General features: G+C 38.3%; 1 protein-coding gene across 4 annotated transcripts in view; it reads right to left on the reverse strand.

The window, feature by feature from the left end:
• Window positions 1-20814, reverse strand: part of LRBA (LPS responsive beige-like anchor protein) — a 357361-nt gene that overhangs the window by 68901 nt on the left and 267646 nt on the right. For all 4 annotated transcript variants that reach the window (XM_035113958.2, XM_035113959.2, XM_035113955.2 and 1 more), the window contains exons 45-47: window positions 17894-18034; window positions 15823-15942; window positions 8196-8348 (exon numbers count right to left, since the gene is read on the reverse strand). In XM_035113958.2, coding sequence (XP_034969849.1) covers window positions 8196-8348; window positions 15823-15942; window positions 17894-18034 — 414 coding nt within the window. The remainder of the gene's footprint in view (window positions 1-8195; window positions 8349-15822; window positions 15943-17893; window positions 18035-20814) is intronic.

Here is a 20814-nt window from a genome sequence, read left to right on the forward strand (position 1 = left end):
GAAACCCAGGCAGATGGGTGGGACATAAATATTTTTTTAAAAAAATTATAGTTTATTTTAATACTTCAATAATTTGTTTTTCATTTTTTAGGTGCTGGATAAGAGGGCAGAGGCTAGACAAACAGCTGTGCATGGTGAGATGTCCTTTTCCATCCTTGAGACCCCTGGCGAAACTCACAAAACCTCCTGTGTGTGGAACTTGGTGGGGAGAGGGAAGCTGAATGCTGAATGGGACAAAGCTGTGGGTAGGCTGATTCAACCACTTTGAGTCTGCCCATAAAAAGCCAGCCTAGAGCGAAAGTCTCAGGTGATGTCAGCTGTTGTAGGAGAACCTTTGTGGTGTTCTGCACCTTCCTGTTTCTAGCTATCAGAGCCTGCCAGATAACTTTCAAATCATAAAAAAAATAGACAAATCCCTTTGTTTGTATGAACTATGTTTTCTCCTTTCATTTGAAAATATCTTCCAACAAAAGAATTGCACGAGCCACTCAACTTGATGCTGCATCAATATGCAATATGAAGAAGACTTACTCCAGGCAGTAAACTGAGAGGGGGTGGAATCACTCATTTGTACTTCTCTATTAATGCAGCCTATAAAGCAAGGAAGATGTATAAGGTAAGGGATGGCACTACTGTCCTCGAGGGAATTAAATTCAAGCAGCATTTCTTCGCTTGACTGGGGAAGTGTAAGATAATGAATGCTGCAGTTTCAGGAAAAAGTGAAAATAGCAGGCATGCTGGATGAGAGATTTTATTTATAAGAACAACCCTGGTGTATATACAGTATTTGTAAATAAATACAAAACCTTTTATTTCTAAGTATGAATCTGGTGTAAGGTAGTAAGGTCTAAGGGTATCTGAAGAAGTGTGCATGCACACAAAAGCTCATACCTATGACAAACTTAGTTGGTCTCTAAGGTGCTACTGGAAGGAATTTTTTTATTTTTTGTTTTGAGAAAAAATGTTATCATGGTGACTGTAGATTAGATAGATAGACAGATGATAGATAGATAGATAGATAGACAGATAGATAGATAGGTAGATGATAGATTAGATAGATAGATAGATAGATAGATGATAGATACCAGTTTTGCAGGTTTCATTTCTTTGTCAAACTCTAGCAAGGCTAGGAAATGGAACACAGTATGGGGCCAAACAGATAGGAGCTCCAATTAAATTCTAAAGAACAATGGATTGGATCCAGGAGAGTGCTCTCAGTTGGCAACAACTCCTCTGGACATGGCCCAACACAAACAGGTTGAAATCATCAAGATTGTTGGAGGGGAGCCAAAACCTGTTTTCCCCAAGTACACACTTTTACCTTTTCCTATATAGCTGCTGTTCACGCCTGTTGAGTAAAGTGCTTGGGGGACACTACTGCAGGGAGACAGACACTACCACTCTACATACTAGATGCTCTCTGCTCCAGCCTTTGGCCAAGACAGGAGGAAAGTGCTTCTGCATGCAGAAATTGTACCTGCCCACATCCCTTGTAAAATGACATTTCTCTCCTACCCAACCCACATGCCATTACAATATATATATATATATTGGTGGTAATGTGTATGCATGGAGCATTTAGAATTTCTGTCTCTTTGTTGCTGTGTAGTTAAGAGACCATATACTCCCAAGCCATGAATGGCTAAGCATGTGGCTTCTATAACTCTTCGTACAGAAAAGATAAGAGTAAGTGATTGTAATAGTGCCATTTTGCTTAAGTATATGAACCTATAGGCACAGCATTATTTCCACACTTATCATTATTGGTTTACACACATTTTGATGTCTCAAGGTATCAAATCTACTTTAACATTAAACATGTTCACACCATCCTGTTACAAGAGAATATACTATCACTACTAACAACATTTATTTATACCCAACTGCAATAGATACCACATAATAGAAAAGGCACTCTGGCCTGAACAAAACAAAGAAGCAAACATAAACTTCATAGTGACAGTCAAATGCTTTAAGCACAAGACTTTCCATTTACATTTGCAGATCTGACCACTGGAATATCAGCATGAAACAAAATGCACGGTTTTGAAAATAACTGTCAGTTCTCTAATTAATTAATTGCCTATGAAGGAGAAAGGGAAGGCACTTAAAAACAAGAACAGATCGCCTGGTTAGCCCAGAATACTGTTACCATGGTAGCTGGAAGAAACAGTAATTGTTTACTGTTTTCTAGATTAGGCAAAAGTCAAATAAAGTGAAACAATGTAACGTATCAACCACTTTACTAGTCAATCAGTCACAATACTGATTCTACTCCCATCATAATACATCTCCCAGCCCCTTCAATTCAGTCCAACATATATGGTTCCTTGAATAAATTGAGCAAATACAGGGGCCCATCTCATCTATTTGTTCTGAGAACAGTAGCTGCAGACAGTGCCTCAATCCACTTCTGTCCCTAATAAGGAATTCAAATTCCTACTCTAGTGAGGTACTCCTTCCCCACTCTCCCCAATCGATGGTAAATAATTTTCCTTGAGAGAAGATCTCCAGGCTGCCTGAAGTCTTTCACTTTACAAAGATCACTCACTGGAAAAGGCTCTAGCCTGCCCTGGATCAGATACTGAGAATGGGAGTATGCAGCCTTTCAAGTGATCCTGTATCTCAGAAGTTCCATTTACGCAGCGGAGCAGTTTCCATACAGAGTTAGGCCTTTAGGCTTCAAGAGTACCTACATTTTTGCACACAAACTAAGTAACTGAATGCTGTGAAATGCTTTTAGTAACTGAATTTTGAAATGGTGTCACTAAGAGAGATAATGGAACCCTTCTTCAAGAATATACTCAAGACTAAAAAAATTCCTTCAGTAGCACCTTAAAGACCAACTAAGTTTATATTTTGGTATGAGCTTTCGTGTGCATGCACACTTCTTCAGATAACTGAAGGAATTTTTTTATTTTGCTTCGACTCAGACCAACACGGCTACCTACCTGTAACTATACTCAAGACTGATTGTCAACAGGTGGAGAACCATTTGGGAACCCTTAATCATTAAGATGACCTGAGATCTAGGTCTCAGGAAAAGTAGTATTCAGGCCACACAATCACTTGATGCTTGACACTGAACCAAGGCCAGTGTCCAAACTGCTGAAGCAATATATCACAATTAACAGCTCCACTGCCTCAATTGCTCAAAGGCATTCACTCTCCCTTAAACGGTCTGTACCTGGGGATATACCTGGAGGCCACCTAGTGCTGGCAAAGCTCTACCCCTTTAAATTTCTGCTAGTTCTTAGCAGGGGCAGGAATGTAGATCAGCCATAGCACATGCTTTGCACACAAAGGCATCTCCAGGTAAGGCTGGAGAAGACCGCTTCCCGAAACCCTGGACAACTGTTAACAGGGGTCCAAGGGACATCAATGTGGTGTTGTTGTGCTATAATTTCCATCACACCTCAACACTGGCCATGCTGGCATGGGCTGGTGGAGGTTGGAGTCCATCAACACCTGGAAGGAACAACTTTGGTTATTTCTAGAGTCTTCTTCTTCTTTGGCGATCACTTGTAGCCGAGTAAGATTGTCTTCCATAAACACGGTTTTAACAATGAGTCCATAAGTGACTGTGGAGGCCAATTCTGGATCCACACGTCCTTCAACAGTGGAGACATTGGTTTCCAGGCAGAAGTTGATCACGGTGTGGATTTGCCAAGCGTGCCTTCCTCTTAGCACGTTTCTCCCTTGCATCCTGAGTTCGAGTGTCTTCAAAGCCCATGGCACCTTTGGTAAAGGCTGTTCTCCAACTGGAGCGCTCGCAGGCCAGTGTTTCCCAGTTGTCAGTGTTTATACTACATTTTTAAAGATTTGCCTTGAGACAGTCTTTAAACCTCTTTTGTTGACCACCAGCATTACGCTTTCCATTTTAAAGTTCGGAATAGAGTAGTTGCTTTGGAAGACGATCATCAGGCATCTGCACAACATGACCAGTCCAACGAAGTTGATGTTGAAGAATCATTGCTTCAACACTGGTGATCTTTGCTTCTTCCAGTACACTGATATCTTTAGAGTAGACAATAAGGGTCAATGACCATTTACGGCAGCTTCCTACAGCTGGGTATTCAGCCCAACCGACGGCCTCAGTTCCTATTTCGGTACTCAGTTGAGTTTAAACCCTTGTTGAAACAGCAGTCATACCTTACAGCTCTCACAGATCATGCAGAATCAGACCTTCTTTTTACTATCTGGATTCCAACTTCCTGAAATTAGATCTCTGTTCACGCTACCTTCTCAAGAGATTCATTAAGAGAGACTCTTGGTGGCAGTACTTGCAGTCTATGTCAGAAGTATTGTAGAATAATGTTTCATTTACATTGTGGGTAACAGTTTCTGTTATCTTTTGAAATGCTAAAACATCACGAAAAATCGCTGTACGCTTGTAGGCAAATTCACGGTGCGGGTGAGCTGAATCTTATAGGCAGTGTCACTCCATAATAAGCCCAACCAGTCCGCCTGTGAAGCAGTCTGAAGCAAGCTGCTTCGGGACAGCACCCTGAGAGGGGATGTCAGCCTGAGAGGAGGAGAAGCCACCACCCAAAGTGGCAAGACAAGTGAGAAATTGGTGGGCAGGTGGGCTGCGGTTGTCATCACCTCACCACTAGCAGCAGTGCCAGGGTTTTTGCCTCCTGGCTGCCCCTGATAATATGAAATTTGCATAGATTGCCTACCAAACTAGTATAATTTGTGAATGAAGTATGGTCATGACAAGTTTAGGATACAACAGGTTAAGTCATAGAATGACTGAAGCAATAAGTGGCAAACAGCAATGTGACATTTAAACAATTTGACAGTTAATCAAAACAAGCTTAGGGGAAAAAATACTGTTTAAATTTGTTTACATTTCTAAGGGTCGACAAAAGGAAGCAAACCATACTGATCAAGCTATAGAAAATGTGAATGACTGCACTGAGAACCAAAAATCTAGTTTCTGCATCTGAAAATGTTATTTGGAACATTACATGAGCAAAAAGCCGCCAATCATTTGGCAGTACACCAAAAAGACCTGGCCATAGTTCTCCATGCTACAAAAACATTCAGGCTAGATTGCTACAATGCACATAATGTAAGATTTCCTTCAAAGACTTCAGAAACTTCAAGAAGTTCAGGATACCACAACATAGCTAATGACTGGGAGTAAGAGTAAGGAACCTATCAGATCAGTTCAGTAGCTGCAAATCTGCTTGTGTTTCTAATTCAAAGTACGTAAACCAGGCATGTCAAACCTGCGGCCCTCCAGATGTTTTGGCCTACAACTCCCATGATCCCTAGCTAGCAGGACCAGTGGTTGGGGAAGATGGGAATTGTAGTCCAAAACATCTGGAGGGCCGCAGGTTTGACATGCCTGACGTAAACAGTCGGGGACTGAAATAATACCTGATGCCATACAATTTTGCCCAGCCACAAAGCGCTATTCAGGAAGTCAGGAAGTTCCCTTGCTCATTTATTTAGAACCCTCTTTGATGGCTATTGAATACCAGCTGAAGATATTGTTGTTCTCCCAAACTTTTAAAGGGGATGCTAACCTTATCCTTTGTCACGGTTTAAACTTGTTTTTTCTACTTTTTTTAAAAAAAGTATTAACCTTTGGTTTCAGAAGTCACTGTAGTTTATATCCTCACATTTTCCCCTACTTCTTTCTCCCAAAACAGAGGCAAAGATATATCTAATCTGTTTTAATGAAACTCCATCTTGTTATTTTTTAATACTGGGAGCTAAATTAAAGTAACTATGTCTGCCAATTAGCATTGTGAACCCCTGCTATTGACCTGATACTGTACAATCTGTTATTATGTACTGTCCTATATATCATCTGTTCCCCTTGCTGGTCTATTCCAATAAAAGACGGACAGCTGCAACACTATATCCCTGTTCAACCTGAGGACCATCTGACTTTAATTGTAGTACACAGCTTGATGTGGGTCTGGTTATGAGAAGCCAAAGTATCACTGTGTAATAATCTGGAAAAGCAGAAACCTGCCAGGGACAGGGCTGAAACAGAGGCTTGGGCTGTCTGGTTGGCTGATGGGATGTAGGAAATATGATTAATGAGCAAGGTATAATGATATCAGGAACCCGATTAGCACCACAAAAAGGTCACAGATCAAAGCAGTATGCATTTCATGAGGTCTAATCACTGTAGAAAAAAATCTGTAAAACAAACTGAAAGGGGGGGAAATCTGCATGCAATAGCTTACAAAATGGGCACTTAAAACTACTATCATTATTGTGATCTAGGAAGTTGCAAGGATGAAATAAATAGACAACTCTGCTTTTTTATAACATTTATAGGACCTAATATGTTATTACAAAGAATTCTTTCTGAAAGTATTAGAATTTTTAAAATATGATTTCCCTCACTATTCACATTTATATAATCTTACAAAAATACTAATTAGACAGCTGACTTATACAGTCACTGGAGCTATGTAATTACAGAAGCACAACGTATTTTGCATAACCCCAGAATAGAACATTAATCATGCAATTACTCATATAAATTACTTATACATTCCATTTCATTTAGACTCAACAAATGCAAGGCCTTGCACAAAGAGTAAGAGTCACATGTAAAACATCAGGTATGTGGACTTCCCTTTTCCCCATCACACAGAATATATTTTTCTGCAGGGCAAGAGGAAATCTATGATGAGCTCCAAAACCAAACTTCATCTCTCTCTTAATTAAGCAAGGAAGATTAGAAGGATTGCTACGGTATATCTGAATTTTTTTTGCCAGGGGTGGGGAGTGAAATGGGTTGGGGAATATAATAGTGTTTTTGATGCAAGCGCTACCTTTTTGTACCATAAAAGTAAATTTCATCTCATTTCTTTATTTGTTACATTATAAGCCACCTTTTTTCCCCAAGGAGCTCAAGGTAGCATACTCCCCACCCCAATTTTATCATCATAATAACCCTGTAAGGAAGGTTAGCCTGAGAAGCAGAGACTGGCCCAAGGTCACACAATGAGTTTCACGGCTGAGTAAGGAATTGAACCCTGGCCTCCTAGGTACTTGTCCTCCACTCTAACCACTACACCACACTGATTAATTTCTTTTCTACAGTTAAATACTACCCCCCCCCCAAGCATGGAGTTCAAAGTAATTGTACATGAGGTTCCTGGATAGCATCCCATGCAGGCACTGACCAAACTGAGACATACTTAGGCTCATATGCTTTCATTCCATGGTCTATTTAACATTATATGCATTTTTGTATCACAGAGAGATATGATTCTCTTCCTATAATTACAGAAATGGTCCCTGTCTTAATACCTGCCTAAGAAATATTAGGTGACGTAAAATACAATAAATAAATATTAAAGAAAATATTTATAATCTCCTACCCCATTTTTTTCATACTATGTCATGTAATGGAAAATAAAGACTATCAGGCTAGAATAAAAGAATATATTTTTACAATACATTGCAAGGTATGGAATGGAATGGATGAACCCAGATTTGAGCAGCTGCTCGTGCAAGCTCTTTAAAAAGTATGATAGAAATAACTTAAGATGTATTTAGGAGGAAAACATCACCAATTATGACCAAACTAACAAACAGAAATGGGGCTGCAAGTGAAGATGATTGGCTTGTTGGCTAGAGCTAACCCATATAGTGAAGCTATCATGGAAAGCAGGTGTGTGCTTTCAGTGGCTCATTACAGATAACAAAACTCAAGTGAGATATATCTAAAGATGCAAATAATTACAAGTTAGCACAAAAAAAATTAAAGTGAAGTCGTACGTGGAAAGCATGTGGTTTGAAATTCAACTTTTTAACTTGCTACAGTTAACATACATAAGGGTAATGGTGCCCTCTGAACCAGAACTAATCAAATGCCTAATGTGAAGACATGAACATTTTGTCTATCTTTCAGTAGAATAACAGTGTCCTCAGTAATGCCAGAAATATATATGTGAGAATATAATAAAGGTATCTCAAAAAACCTTACATTACATTACATTAAAACAATGAGAAAAGCATGAGGATCTACTGTTTAGGGTTTTAAAAAAATCTCACTAGGCATTCCCAAACCTATGAGTACACCTAAAATAGCTCTTTGGATCCTAGGCTTCATAAATTTTAGCTTTACGCAGAACAAAGGGACTAATCTCATTCTCTAAGGAAAGACATTTCAAGCACCAGCTCTTAATACAGAGAATAGTTGATAGCTATCTTACCAATCTATTTATGCGAACAAATTCTTCTGGGGTTTTGGCCCATGGTGGAAGTTCAACATCAGACACTACTGTTCCATCATCCATCACTCCAAGATTGTAATTATTGTAGTTGACAAACATCTCAGGGAGATAATAAAATTCAGGAACCAGCTCCTATGTAAAAATGAAAATCAACATGTTAAGACGAAAGGAAAACTTTGCGCGTGCACACACACACACACAATCACTTCCCACCTTCCCACAGAAACCTCCACTGAATAAAAAACTATTTCATCAACAGAGGGATAAAATTAGATACTTTTTATTGGTGCTGGCAACATGACCTCTCCAGAAAGTCTTATCTGCCACCATCCTTATAGTCTCTGCAGGGCCAGGTTTTATTCCTTTTTTTACCTTTTCATGCACCATGCCTTTCAAACAACTTTTTATTTTAATCTGGGCATTTCAACCCTATAATTCATATTTTGTTTTTGTTTTTTTGCCAGAAAGAACAAGTGCTTTTATTGTTTTGTATTGGTGATTGATTGATTGCCAAGAGAAGATGCCCATACAAGTATAGTTAATAAAGAAAAACTAAAACTAATAAGCAAGTCCCACAAAGGCATTTCACACCCTGAAACTTGCTTAGGAAAAACAGCCAACTGCAGTCCTACCACCATGGGTAAGTAACTTCTCGACTGCAAGTATCACAATCTATGAGAGTAATCTCTTTGCTAACAGCAATAGCAACAATGCCCATTAAACAATGGCTAATTTAAAAATTGAACGGACTCCTCTTTTAGGAGCAGAATGAAATTTATGGGTGCAATCCACTTACTTTAAATATGGATTTCAATTCAACTTATAAAGTTGATCTGTTTGTTGTCAATTGCTATGAATTACTGATTACAAAGGTCTATTCAGCAACAGACAAACCCAAGCAGCTCTCTAATGCAACAGGGCTTTTGTCATTTTCTGAACACCAGCATCCCTACCCCAGAGCCACATGCCAAAAACTGAGTTTAAGAAGCAGCCATACATATAAGCAATTGGCTGCTTTTTCTGAATACATGTATACACTGGCCTCAGTCTTATGTTCATGTTGGAAAATGTGGGGCACACATGTGTTGACTGGTTACGATTTCTTTTCTACTTTGTGTGTTTCTATGCAAAAAAATAAAATTAAATTATATATATGCTATAATGGAACATTATATATAAATGTTTCAACTAATGAAGGTACAGTTAAAGCAAGCTTACATTTTTGCAGGAAATCTATTAATTTCTTGCAAGGGGCACTTCGTGAATGGAAAGGCTTAATATTTGTAATTGCTCCAGGAAATTAGTAACTGGTGTAAAATTGGTCTTCCTTCTAACAAGTGAAAACTGCATGCTATGTAATAAGCAGAAAAACACATTATGTGGAGTAGCTCCACTGGGTAACTATGTAAGAGGCCCAGTAGATCAGATTCTAAATCCACTCTTGACATGGGTCAATGGATTAGTGGTCTTCCAGATACCACCCTCAGGGTCAGCTATGGCCAGAACAGTTTTCCAAATAGCTGAGTGCAATGGCAGGTCATCAGATTATGGACAGGGTCAGCCCAGAGTTCCCAGAGAACAGACAAGAAGAATCAAGCAAGAATTAAGCTATTATCACCTCGGTCCTTGTGAGAAAAACTTCAGATATGCATCCTATATATTTGTACACAGTCATGCTAATTAACCTATAACAAGGTCAAAATGAGTCTGTGATACAAAAGAAAAACATGCTAGCAAATTATTTGGAGGCACTTTTGTTGACTAAACTGCATCCATTAAATTAAATGTAGTGTTTTTAAAATCACTTAAAAAAACACAACTACACCACATACGTCTCCCTGATCACCTACATGAATTGTACTTAAGCACATTTAAATCAGTTCCAAGAGGGGGAAGTGAGCTATTATCATTATTATTTATTTAATATACATCTTCCCTTTTCTCCCATATGAGCCCAGGACCACAGACAAGTGGTAAAACAATTAAAACCTCTGAAAACTATTCCAATATAAAAACAGGCTGGAAAGAATCTCTACTGGGGGGAAAAAACTTGTTGAAAAAGAGGAAGGTTTTCAACTGTTTTCTGAAAAGACAACAGAAATGGTGTCTTATCTCATATTTAACTGGAGAGTATGCCAATGGGCACGTGCCACCGTACGAGAGATGAAATTCCTAAATTCTGCAGAATGGACCTTTGATAAGATGGTATCTGCAGGAGGCGATGTCCAGTGCAGTGACTAACTGGGTATGTAAGGGATGAGTCGATTTTTAGGTATCCTGGCCCTAAGCCTGTACAGGAGTTAAATACCAAAACAAGCACCTTTAATTTTTCTGCTATACTGGCTAATTGGCAGCCAGTGCATTTTTTTTTTAGCAACAGCAGCATAACATGGTAGCAATAGCCTGCCTCAGCAAGCAGTAAAGCTACTAACATTGTGCACTATTTGCAGCTTCCAGACCAACTTCAAGGGTAGTCAAGCATAGAGCTTATTGTAGTAATTCAGCTAGAGGAAGTTGTGAAACTTTTCTGTTCCAAAGCCATAAAGCCAATTTGGCATGGAATCGTGTTAAGTGCCCCGATTCCTCACCCCACTTTTTGAATCCCAAATGCCCCTTCAGGAACAGCTACCGGTACTCCTTTTGCAAAAGTGTCATCATGCTGCTTCTGCTTCACACCTTCAAAGTGAAGTCAAAGAATTGCACAAAGAACCTTGCAAGAATAATTTAAAGAAAACCTGTCTTTAATTTTGTTTTAATTAAGTTCAAAACTTAATGACCCTTTAAAATGTTTTATTTTATTTTATTTTGAGCCCAGAAGTTTCCAAGTTGTATTCTTCTAACCCTTTTAGTTTTAAATGCATGAGGATGTAAAGATAAATGAAATGCATGGAATGGACACAAGGACCATAAGCAGAACAAGAGGATGAGACAACATTTATCAGGTGTAGGTGTGTGTATTTGAAAGCCCCTACACAACTGACAATGACAATCAAATTTTAATTCCTGCAAGAAGGATTCCTTATACACACAAGAGCTCCTGTTTGTAGTTTAAAGCCTGTCTCTATGTGCAGGAGAACAACTCTGGACCTTGGACATAGGCTTTAGTGACAAAGCCTCCAGCAAACTGAGGTACTACCATATTAATACATTTGTGGGCAATTAGTACTCTAAATCTAAAAATTATGTTAGTTGACTGTGTGATGGAGAAATTCCTGTTCTGATTACTACCACAAGGATTAGGATTGACATGGGAGGAAGGACTACTATCACCTCACAGCAATAAGTACCTGTTTAAATTTAGAGTTATTTCCTATTGCGCTTCCTGTTTCCCTTATATTGCCATTAATTAAATCAATGTTTGGAAGTGCCCTTAGTTAGTAATAAGCTCATAAGAACTAACTTTATCAAGCTGGAAAAATCTTCAGTCTTACATTTTTCACAGCAACATCTGTCCCCAAGGTAACTTACTGGTAACTTAGCCTCACAGCACAAGCTAACTGTTACACTTCCACTGGTATATATGTTATCCCTCTCAATCTATTTTCAACAAATTGCATCAAAACGTCATTGTGTTTGCTCCCTTCCTCCCTTCCACTCTCTCTCTCTCTCTTTTCCCTCAACAAAAGAGTGGGAGGGGGATACTCTCACAATTAACAAACGTATGTACAACTTATTTTACTTTACAGCATAAAATGGATTATTGGTCAAATATTAGGAAGCTCCTCTCAGTTGAAATCTGCTACTCAAAAATGATAAGAAAGGGAGCAAGTGAGTTGTTGGCATTGAGAGCATGTGAACCTGGGAAAACTGGTTGACACACCAGTGCATGTTGTAAGAAGAATCTCATGGGCCAGCTTTGGAAGCAATTTGTGTCATTTGGTATCACAACCCAGGAAATAAAGTTTAGAGCATACATGCGGTCACAACCAATCTTTGTCACCATGTCATGAAAGCCCTAAGACTAGTGATCAAAGCATCGGGCTAATCTTGAATTACAGTTTAACCTTTGCTTGAACCTTGCATATTTTATTTTTGAGTGATGATACATTGTATTAGTTCCTTCCTGCCTATCTGGCCTAAACATTGCAAATTAATAGTAAAATGGGAGAGCGGGGAAATGTGCAAATTGCAGAAGCCTTTCTCATTGTTACCTTCTTGTCAAGTGATTATATATATATATATATATATATATATATATATATATATATATCCCAATCCTTTCCCCCGCCTTCCTTCTCTTTAAGTCAAACATATGTTTTTACTCCATAGTTGTGTAGAATGTAAAGCATATTTTTTACCTTCCCAAAATACCTTTAAAATATTAGACAGATGTGAACTTTGACACAGTTAACTACAATTTGACTTTTAGTGCAGATAATTTTCATCTGATGGATCATATAGCAAATAAGGGCAGTCATCTTTTCTTCTGAACAAAGTTGTATGGGAACTGGCTGAATTCAGGTGAATTCACTCGATGTCAAAGGCAGGCTTTAAAACCATTCATGTATCCATACTCTGACACTTACCAAATCAGCATCATTAATGGTGATGCCACTAGATCTCAGAAATAGTGATCAGCGGATCTCAAATTTCAGCAATTCAGGTGTTCTGAAAGCCTTTTAAATCATGCTCAGACCTCTGCAACTTTAGACAATGTTCAACAGCACTAGCCTGTCACCTGACTCAGTAAGTCTCCCCTGCACCTTCTCTTGTTCATGCTTATCTTGTTAAGCCTGACAGTGGTATAGGCATCAGGCTTAAGCCTTGGACTCTGCTGCAAGCATGCAGGGAGCACACAACGAGGCTACATTGAAACTGGAAAACACTAATATAAGATTGATTTGATATCTTTTTCTATTGTAATGTTGGTAGTTTGTTTTGTTGTATATATTTTGTGTTTCTTTTTCTGTTTTTCTGTCGTGTTTTTATAAAATCAATAAATATATATTAAAAAGAAAGAAACTGGAAAACACTGGCTAACTAATTTTCTCAGCCTTGGGGGGGTGCTGAATTGTGCCTGATGGTGGGGGACAGGGGATCAACATTGACTAGTGTTCCTAGCCCTGCCCACTGGATGATTGTCTTAGTGCTGGATGGTCTGGGATGGAGATATCAGGGCAAACCAGAGTGCATTTCACTCCCTGTTCTCTGTTCCAAGAAAAGAAAAAGTGCATTAATTGCTAAGAAGGATTTTATCTGAATCTTTGAGAGACAGTTATGATTTTGTTTATCTCATAACAAATCATCCCTAGTTGAAATTTGCCTATCACAGTTCTGTATCCTCACTGCACTGCCATTTTGTTTTTTAAAGTAAACATCTTATCTTTCAGACAAAAAAAGCCATATAACGGACACTGCAAATTAATGCACAAAAGAGTAATTTAAAGCCACTGTTGTATATACTAAATCAGCCTTCAGCCATTCAAAATCAGTTTATGATTTAAGGATAGTGCATATCATTTTAAAAGCAATTGCATTTTTGCATTACTTGCCATAGTTATACGCTACATGGCAAAACCAAATGTATTCAATACATTAAGGATTAATTTTAAATTATAGCATGCTTATTTGCTTATATGTTAAAAATGCTGGATAAATGCCACACAAACATTATCATCACTGTTTATTTGGTTATCATGATTTCTTAAATTATTCATTAGATCGGCTTCACATAATCACACTAAGGTGCAGTAATGAAAATAGTTCCTAAGAGAACATAGTGGTGTTTTTTTTAATGTCTCTATTTTCTGAGGTGAGAAAGGAACGATACTTATTATGAAACTATTAGTATATACTGGCGTGGTAAACAAAGATTCATAAATAAAATATATTTATTCTAATCACATAGGTGAGCAGCTAAATACTTTGCTGATTGGACAGAAATAAATTTAAGTTTACATAGTAATTTTGGAGTACATAGTCAGTAAAAACAAGTAATTTAATTTGGAACCTATAATATGCCAAGTGTCAAACAGAATGTCAAATGGTTATATCTCCCACAATGTTTTTTACTATAGATAGTCAACTATGTAATGAAATGCATTAACTTAGGTTCTCAAAAATGAACCCAACACAAAGTCAAGTCCCAGCATCATGTAAGATTTTGGACTACAAGACTGGAGGCCTTGCAGAGCTACAAGGCCATTCCTGGACAGCTTGCCCCACCTTTCTGGCCCATACAAACTTCCTTTTCCGCATAGGTGACAAGCACAGAGGGATGCCAAAAGCCATTTCTTATGTATGCAGGTACATAGGAAGGTTCATGAGAAGAGAAGACTCCCTGGAAAAGACCCTGATGTTGGGAAAGATGGAGGGCACAAGGAGAAGGGGACGACAGAGGACGAGATGGTTGGGCAGTGTTCTCGAAGCCACCAACCTGAGTCTGACCAAACTGCAGGAGGCAGTGGAAGACAGGAGTGCCTGGCGTGCTCTGGTCCATGGGGTCACGAAGAGTCGGACACGACTAAATGACTAAACAACCACAATCTGTATGATGGTTGGCATCCATTTGTCTTGGGAGACAATGTAAGACTCCATGCTAATAGACAAAATTCCTAAATCCGTTCATGATTCAGGAGAGGCCCAAGTAAAAGCAGAGATCAAGCAGCTCTGAAGTGGGAGGTCTCTGGTAAGCAAATTTCCTATGTATGCAGGTGAAGTGGTTTGGACTATGGAACTAGCTTTTTTAGTTGTTTGCATCCTAACCACTACTAACCATTTTTAATAATAATCTTCTTTTTTCTATTTCAAACCACAAATATTACGGTAATTTAAGTTACTTATAGAGGATTAGTTAAATACTAAGGGCTTCAACATTATAAGATTAAAGCTTTACTGGGTCTTACAATTTAAGTTTTTGATTAGCTTCCTAGATCATTATCCTATAAGTATATGGGTGTCTCTTCTCATTCAAAGTGACCATCTTATTCTTTTATGGAAAAGGTGGGGGGTGGGGGGAGAATAGCAGTATACCAAGAAAGCCAAGTTAGTCTGTGGTTACTTTGCCCTTTTGGCAAATAATATTAGAGTTCAGAAACACATGAATCTGATTTGATAAGCCTTTTTGGCAAAAGTCTGTCTCTGCTCATATTTTTGAAAGTATACATTAGTGGTCCTTGATCTCTGACCTCAGCATGTAGTATGTTGAATATAGTAGTGTAAATATGTTCAGGATTGGGGTGCACATTTAGTTACATCAATACTGTAAAATAGCACACAGTTTTTAGCAGATTACAGAGTCACCCTCAGCCCATAATACTAAGTGAATTTATTTCTGTAATCTTTGCAGCTTCTTAAAGGTTATATGCCTAGCAAATCTAATAGATTCGAAATCATTCAGTATTAGTCCAAGAACATTTGACACACCCTAGTTACCCTCGCTGGTGTAACAAACTACTGCAGCTGAAGCAATCACCCCTTGCCTCAACTTCTCTTCATTTCCCATTGTTTCCCCTCTGTCAAATCATAGACTGCTAAGCTCTCCAACACAGGAACCAATCCTTTTGTACTCTGTAAAGCAGTGTGCATTTTGATTGTGCTATATTAATAGAACATCATCAATACGAAAGCTCACTATAGGAAGTGAAGAATTGTCACAGAAGTTTACCTTGATATCAGAGGTGTCCCGTTGACTATTGCGCCATGCCCTTGAAATTGATGAAAAAGTTCTATCTGCATGATCAAATTTGCCCCCTTGCAAGTTTAGGAAAAATGTTGTAAAAGGCTCCTGAGAAGAGAGAAACAGAAGTTGAAATATATTTTGCCAATTCTCAATTAGAATGAAACACTAAAGGCTACTGATGGGTTTTATTTTTGTGGAGAGTAAAAGAAAAGCAACATGGTAAAATGTGTCTTGTTTCCCTAGAATAACTCATTCTACAGATCAACAAAATCAGTGAAAAACACAGGTTCCCAAATTCACTCACATATTGTATCACTGTATTTCAACGCCTTTTAAACAACTGATACTATAGCTAGGGACGTGTATATTCAGGTGATTTAAAAGAGGAAGTGTTCCATAATGGTAGAAGCCTTTCCGTCAACGAAAGTTGAAGCCTGGATCTAACTCATTTAATTCATTAGATTTATATATGCATACATACTAGGATCTAAGGCAGTGTTTCTCAACCAGTGTGCCTCCAGATGTTTTGGGACTACAACTCCCATCATCCCTAGCTAGCAAGACCAGTGGTCAGGAATGATGGGAGTTGTAGTCCCAAAACATCTGGAGGCACACTGGTTGAGAAACACTGATCTAAGGGGTGTCTGAGCTTTCAGGTGGCCTTGAGGTATCTGAATTGTTTTATTTAAACAGCAAGCACTTCCCCACCATGACTCTTTGCAAACTGTATTTGAAATTTCCCCCTGTTTCCAAAGTGGCTTGCATTTAGCCCTGGAGGTGGAGGGGCAAGAATTATGTTCGATAAAAGCAGATCTTTGGGGTGCATGGAACTAATTATGGGGCTCTCTGGATCCTAAATATTATCCAGAGTCAAAACTTTCCTATAACATCAGACTATGACTATAACATCAGAATGTGCAACTTTACAGTTCACAATTAAGGAAAGAAAAATGTTTGAGCAATTGAAAAAACCTCCTCCTAGTCAGAGGACACTTAAGCGCATATTAGTGGATAATTGCTTGAAATTAGCAAAGTACCATAAATTACTTCAAGGATTTATGTCTGCTTGTACCAATGTAACAAGGTTTAATTAATGATGTGCTGCTAATGCTTTCCCAAAGAAATTAGTTTCTATCAGATAAATCATCATTCCAGTGTATTTTACAGAAACGTGGCCTGTTTCATAAATATCAGACGTCTGACCATCTGAATCACTATTTGTAAACATATTACAATATTATTTCAAAAGAGGCAATTCTACTTCTAGATTGCATCTTAAAAGCTTATTTTACTTATCAGTAATTCACATGAATTCTGCCATAAGTGGTCAGATTATGTTTCATTAAAAACAAAACAAAACTTGCAGGCAAAAAGTAATTCTAAATGAAAAGAAACATATAGAGAGAAACCAACTTAAAAAACATATTTTAAGAAAGGGTTTTCATACTTATTTGAAAAGTGTAAACAAAAAACTATTATCATTGCTATTATTTGGAAGTAATTGTAGTTCTAATAGGCAATAATTAGATACGGGGTGAGTCCAGAGATTCGCTAGTGGATAGTCACAGGCAGAATCTGGATTTCCAGATCCCTCATCTCCTTGCAAGGCCTCCCTCCCAATAAAATGCTACCAGACAGTTGTGGAACCTTGCTGAGGGGGATGTGTTGTGGAATGGAGGGTTGAGAAGGAAGAGGGAGTATGCAAAATGCAGGTGGTGAAACCTTCGTCTCCACACATACAAAGTGCGTCTGCCTGATTTCCCACAAACACTCCTTTCCCTTAGTTCCCTGAACCAATATCCAGTACCAGTGGACTTAGCAGGTCCACTGACCTTTGTCCAAGCATTTTTTTGGGTGCTCTGGAGGGTTAAAGGGAAGGGGGAGGTCAACCTCCAAATGCCACCATCATATGTGAAAGTTCTTTGGACCGAACCCATTGATTTTAATCAATTTTCAAAATCTCTGTTGCTACCACTCCTTTTGATTTAAAAAAATCAATGCTTAGTTACAACTTCCCTTACAAATTTCAAAGAAAACACTTTCAAAGTCTACTTACCATTCTTAACAACCAGGTGAGTGTAAAACTTGCTGTTGAATAGTGAGTGCCATAATGAAACTTTGGAACTTGATCGTCTTCCCATGTTTCATGGCGGTCTGCAAAGAATGCAGCTCTTTTGGGATTCAGAGCCCCAATAGGCTATGGGTGAGAAAAAGAAACATACTCATCACATTATAATATTGACATTTGTTGTCTTTCACTTAATTACGAGTCAAAATTAAACACATAGTACATTATTATTATTATTATTATTATTATTATTATTATTATTATTATAAATCAAATGGTTTTGAATTTGGATGCAAGTAAGCATAATAAGAGGGAGGTAAGTGACCTTTTGCAACCCCAGATGTAACTGTACAATCTTCTTACTTCCACTAGGAATTATTTTAAATCATCCTCTAATACAAACTTCGCATAAGGCAGCAATGCATGGAGTAATTATTGCCAAGTATCTCACATACATACTGCAAACAGACGTGGAACTGCTTCCCTTAGCAAGATCTGAATGCATTCAATAGCATGGATCATTTCCACCCAATCACTGTGTGGTCCTTTTCAATTGTGCAATTCTATGACTCTATGACTCCCATTGCTCTTTCTCTTCTCTCCCTGCAAACCCACAAACCTTTCTTTCTCTTAGAACCTCTCTTCCCCCATCTCCCTCCACTTCACATGTTTTTTTTCTGTTCCATTTCATGGGCGTGGCCAGAATTTTTTTGGGGGGGGGCTTTTGTTAGGGGGGCAGAACCTATGTGATTGGTCAGTTAAGTATTTCTATTGTTTTACTTGATCGGGCCCATGTTCTCTTTGAATATGGAAAACCCAAAGCAGAGAACTGTTAAGAGAGAGACCTGTTAAGCCCTCCAGCTTGCTCACAGTACAGTGGAACCTCGGTTTACGAACACCTCGGTTTATGAATTTTCAGTTTACGAACGCCGCGGACCCATCTGGAACGGATTAATTCACTTTCCATTACTTTTAATGGGAAAGTTTGCTTCAGTTTATGAACGCTTCAGTTTAACTACTCTGTGGACCGTCTGGAACAGATTAATCCACTTTCCATTACTTTCAATGGGAATGTTTACTTCAGTTTATGAACGCTTCAGTTTATGAACAGACTTCCGGAACCAATTGTGTTCATAAACTGAGGTACCACTGTACCAGGTTTCTTAACAGCTTCTGCTTGGCTCCTTCCTGGAGATGCTGCTGGTCTGGTCCCTGAGGGGACAGCATTTGGGTGAGTCGCTGTTTCTAAGCGAGCCCCACAGAAAGGATAAGAAGCGGGGTGTAGGAAGTGGGGGTGTTGCTGGACACGGACCACCCATTGCCCCTTCTTTCCACCAGCCCCTCCCATTTTCTATATTATTTCTATATTATTTCTTTAAATAATCATTTCCCATTCGAGCACACAAAGCTGCAATCTCGTAAGTAAGTAAAGACGCGTAAGATACGAATTGCTTGTAATTTTCCTTCCCAACCTGCAATTTATGAATACAGAACTGAATTTAAGTTGTGGGGAGTTGGGAGCTGAGAGATATAATTCTTCACTAGACTCCATCTTGGGCTCACGGTAGTGTGGGGGAGGGCCACATACCAAATATCTACCCCAAATATTTACTACTTATCCATCTGTGGGACGTAATTTTCATTGGAAAAAATTGATTCACAAGAGACTAGCAGAAATTAGTCTTAAAAAACGAGAAGCATTTATGGAATTCTTGTTCCCTCGTTACTTATGTAGATGACAACATAGTTAATAGAAATAGGCTGACATACTATCATTTATATTGTTATTTATCAATGGAACTGTACTTCATTTTGCTTTTGTTGGTACATATCTTTCTTCTCCTTTCTTGACCAAGAAAAAAAATGTCATTAACCACTGGAAGTTTTCCAATTTGAAAAATTATAGTTTTTAAAAGAAGTGGTTGCTATATGAAAGGGTTTTTATCTGCAGCGGAAAATATTCCAAGGAAGAATTACGTTTAGTCAGATGTAAACTATTGCATTTGTCAAAGAACCATTATAGAATCTACTTCATCTTTTGCTTCGTGACACTATTCAGCCATGCTTTCTTTTGCTTTAAAAAGGAAGACACAAAGATCATTGGTAAATAAATTATATTTAGTAACAATGTAAACAATACTGTGTTTGTATGGCATTAAAGCTTTCAAAAATACGCTTTTTGCTGCTCTTGCTTTTATTATTCTACAAATAGGACCACCACAGATCAATACTTATAGAATTACATTCACTGAATATAAAGCTAAAACCAATTAGAATTGATTTAATTCTCTTTTGAAAAAAGAAATAAAAGGTATCATGTGGAGATCCATACAGACAGAATGCACAGTATTGATTTTTAACGCCCCCCCTTTTTTTTGCTACACTTGGTTTCTGAAACCTGGCAACAGGACAACCATCAAGGCATGCCATGTTTATTTGCAAGCTTTATATTATACCCACAAACACACACACACCCCAAATGTGGGAGAAAGGCTTACAAATAAAGAACTATGGAGTTGTGTACTGACAATGATACACTATCAGCTTACTCAGAGAAGTTACAGAGGGAATACACACATTGAATTATACATTACACAAATGCACTGATTTATTGTGGTAATAACATCCACCTCATTAAAAGATTCTGCTTTGCTGCAGTCGGAAGGCTACATATTGTTTACTGCTATAAATTAATGGCAGTACACAGAAGACTGTGGAACCCCTGTAACAATAGATCTGTAATGACAGTGCTGTATATCACTGCTTCCTCAGCAGCTTCATAATAAAATGGAGACAATGTATTGGGCTAATACATTCTACCACAGTGACCCATATTTTCCTGACAACTGCTATGAGGCCTTGCTAATAGTTAACTAATTATCAAACATTCAAGGCAAAAACACTTCTAA

The sequence above is a fragment of the Zootoca vivipara genome, chromosome 9, assembly GCF_963506605.1.
Source record: "Zootoca vivipara chromosome 9, rZooViv1.1, whole genome shotgun sequence".
Taxonomy (NCBI): Eukaryota; Metazoa; Chordata; class Lepidosauria; order Squamata; family Lacertidae; genus Zootoca; species Zootoca vivipara.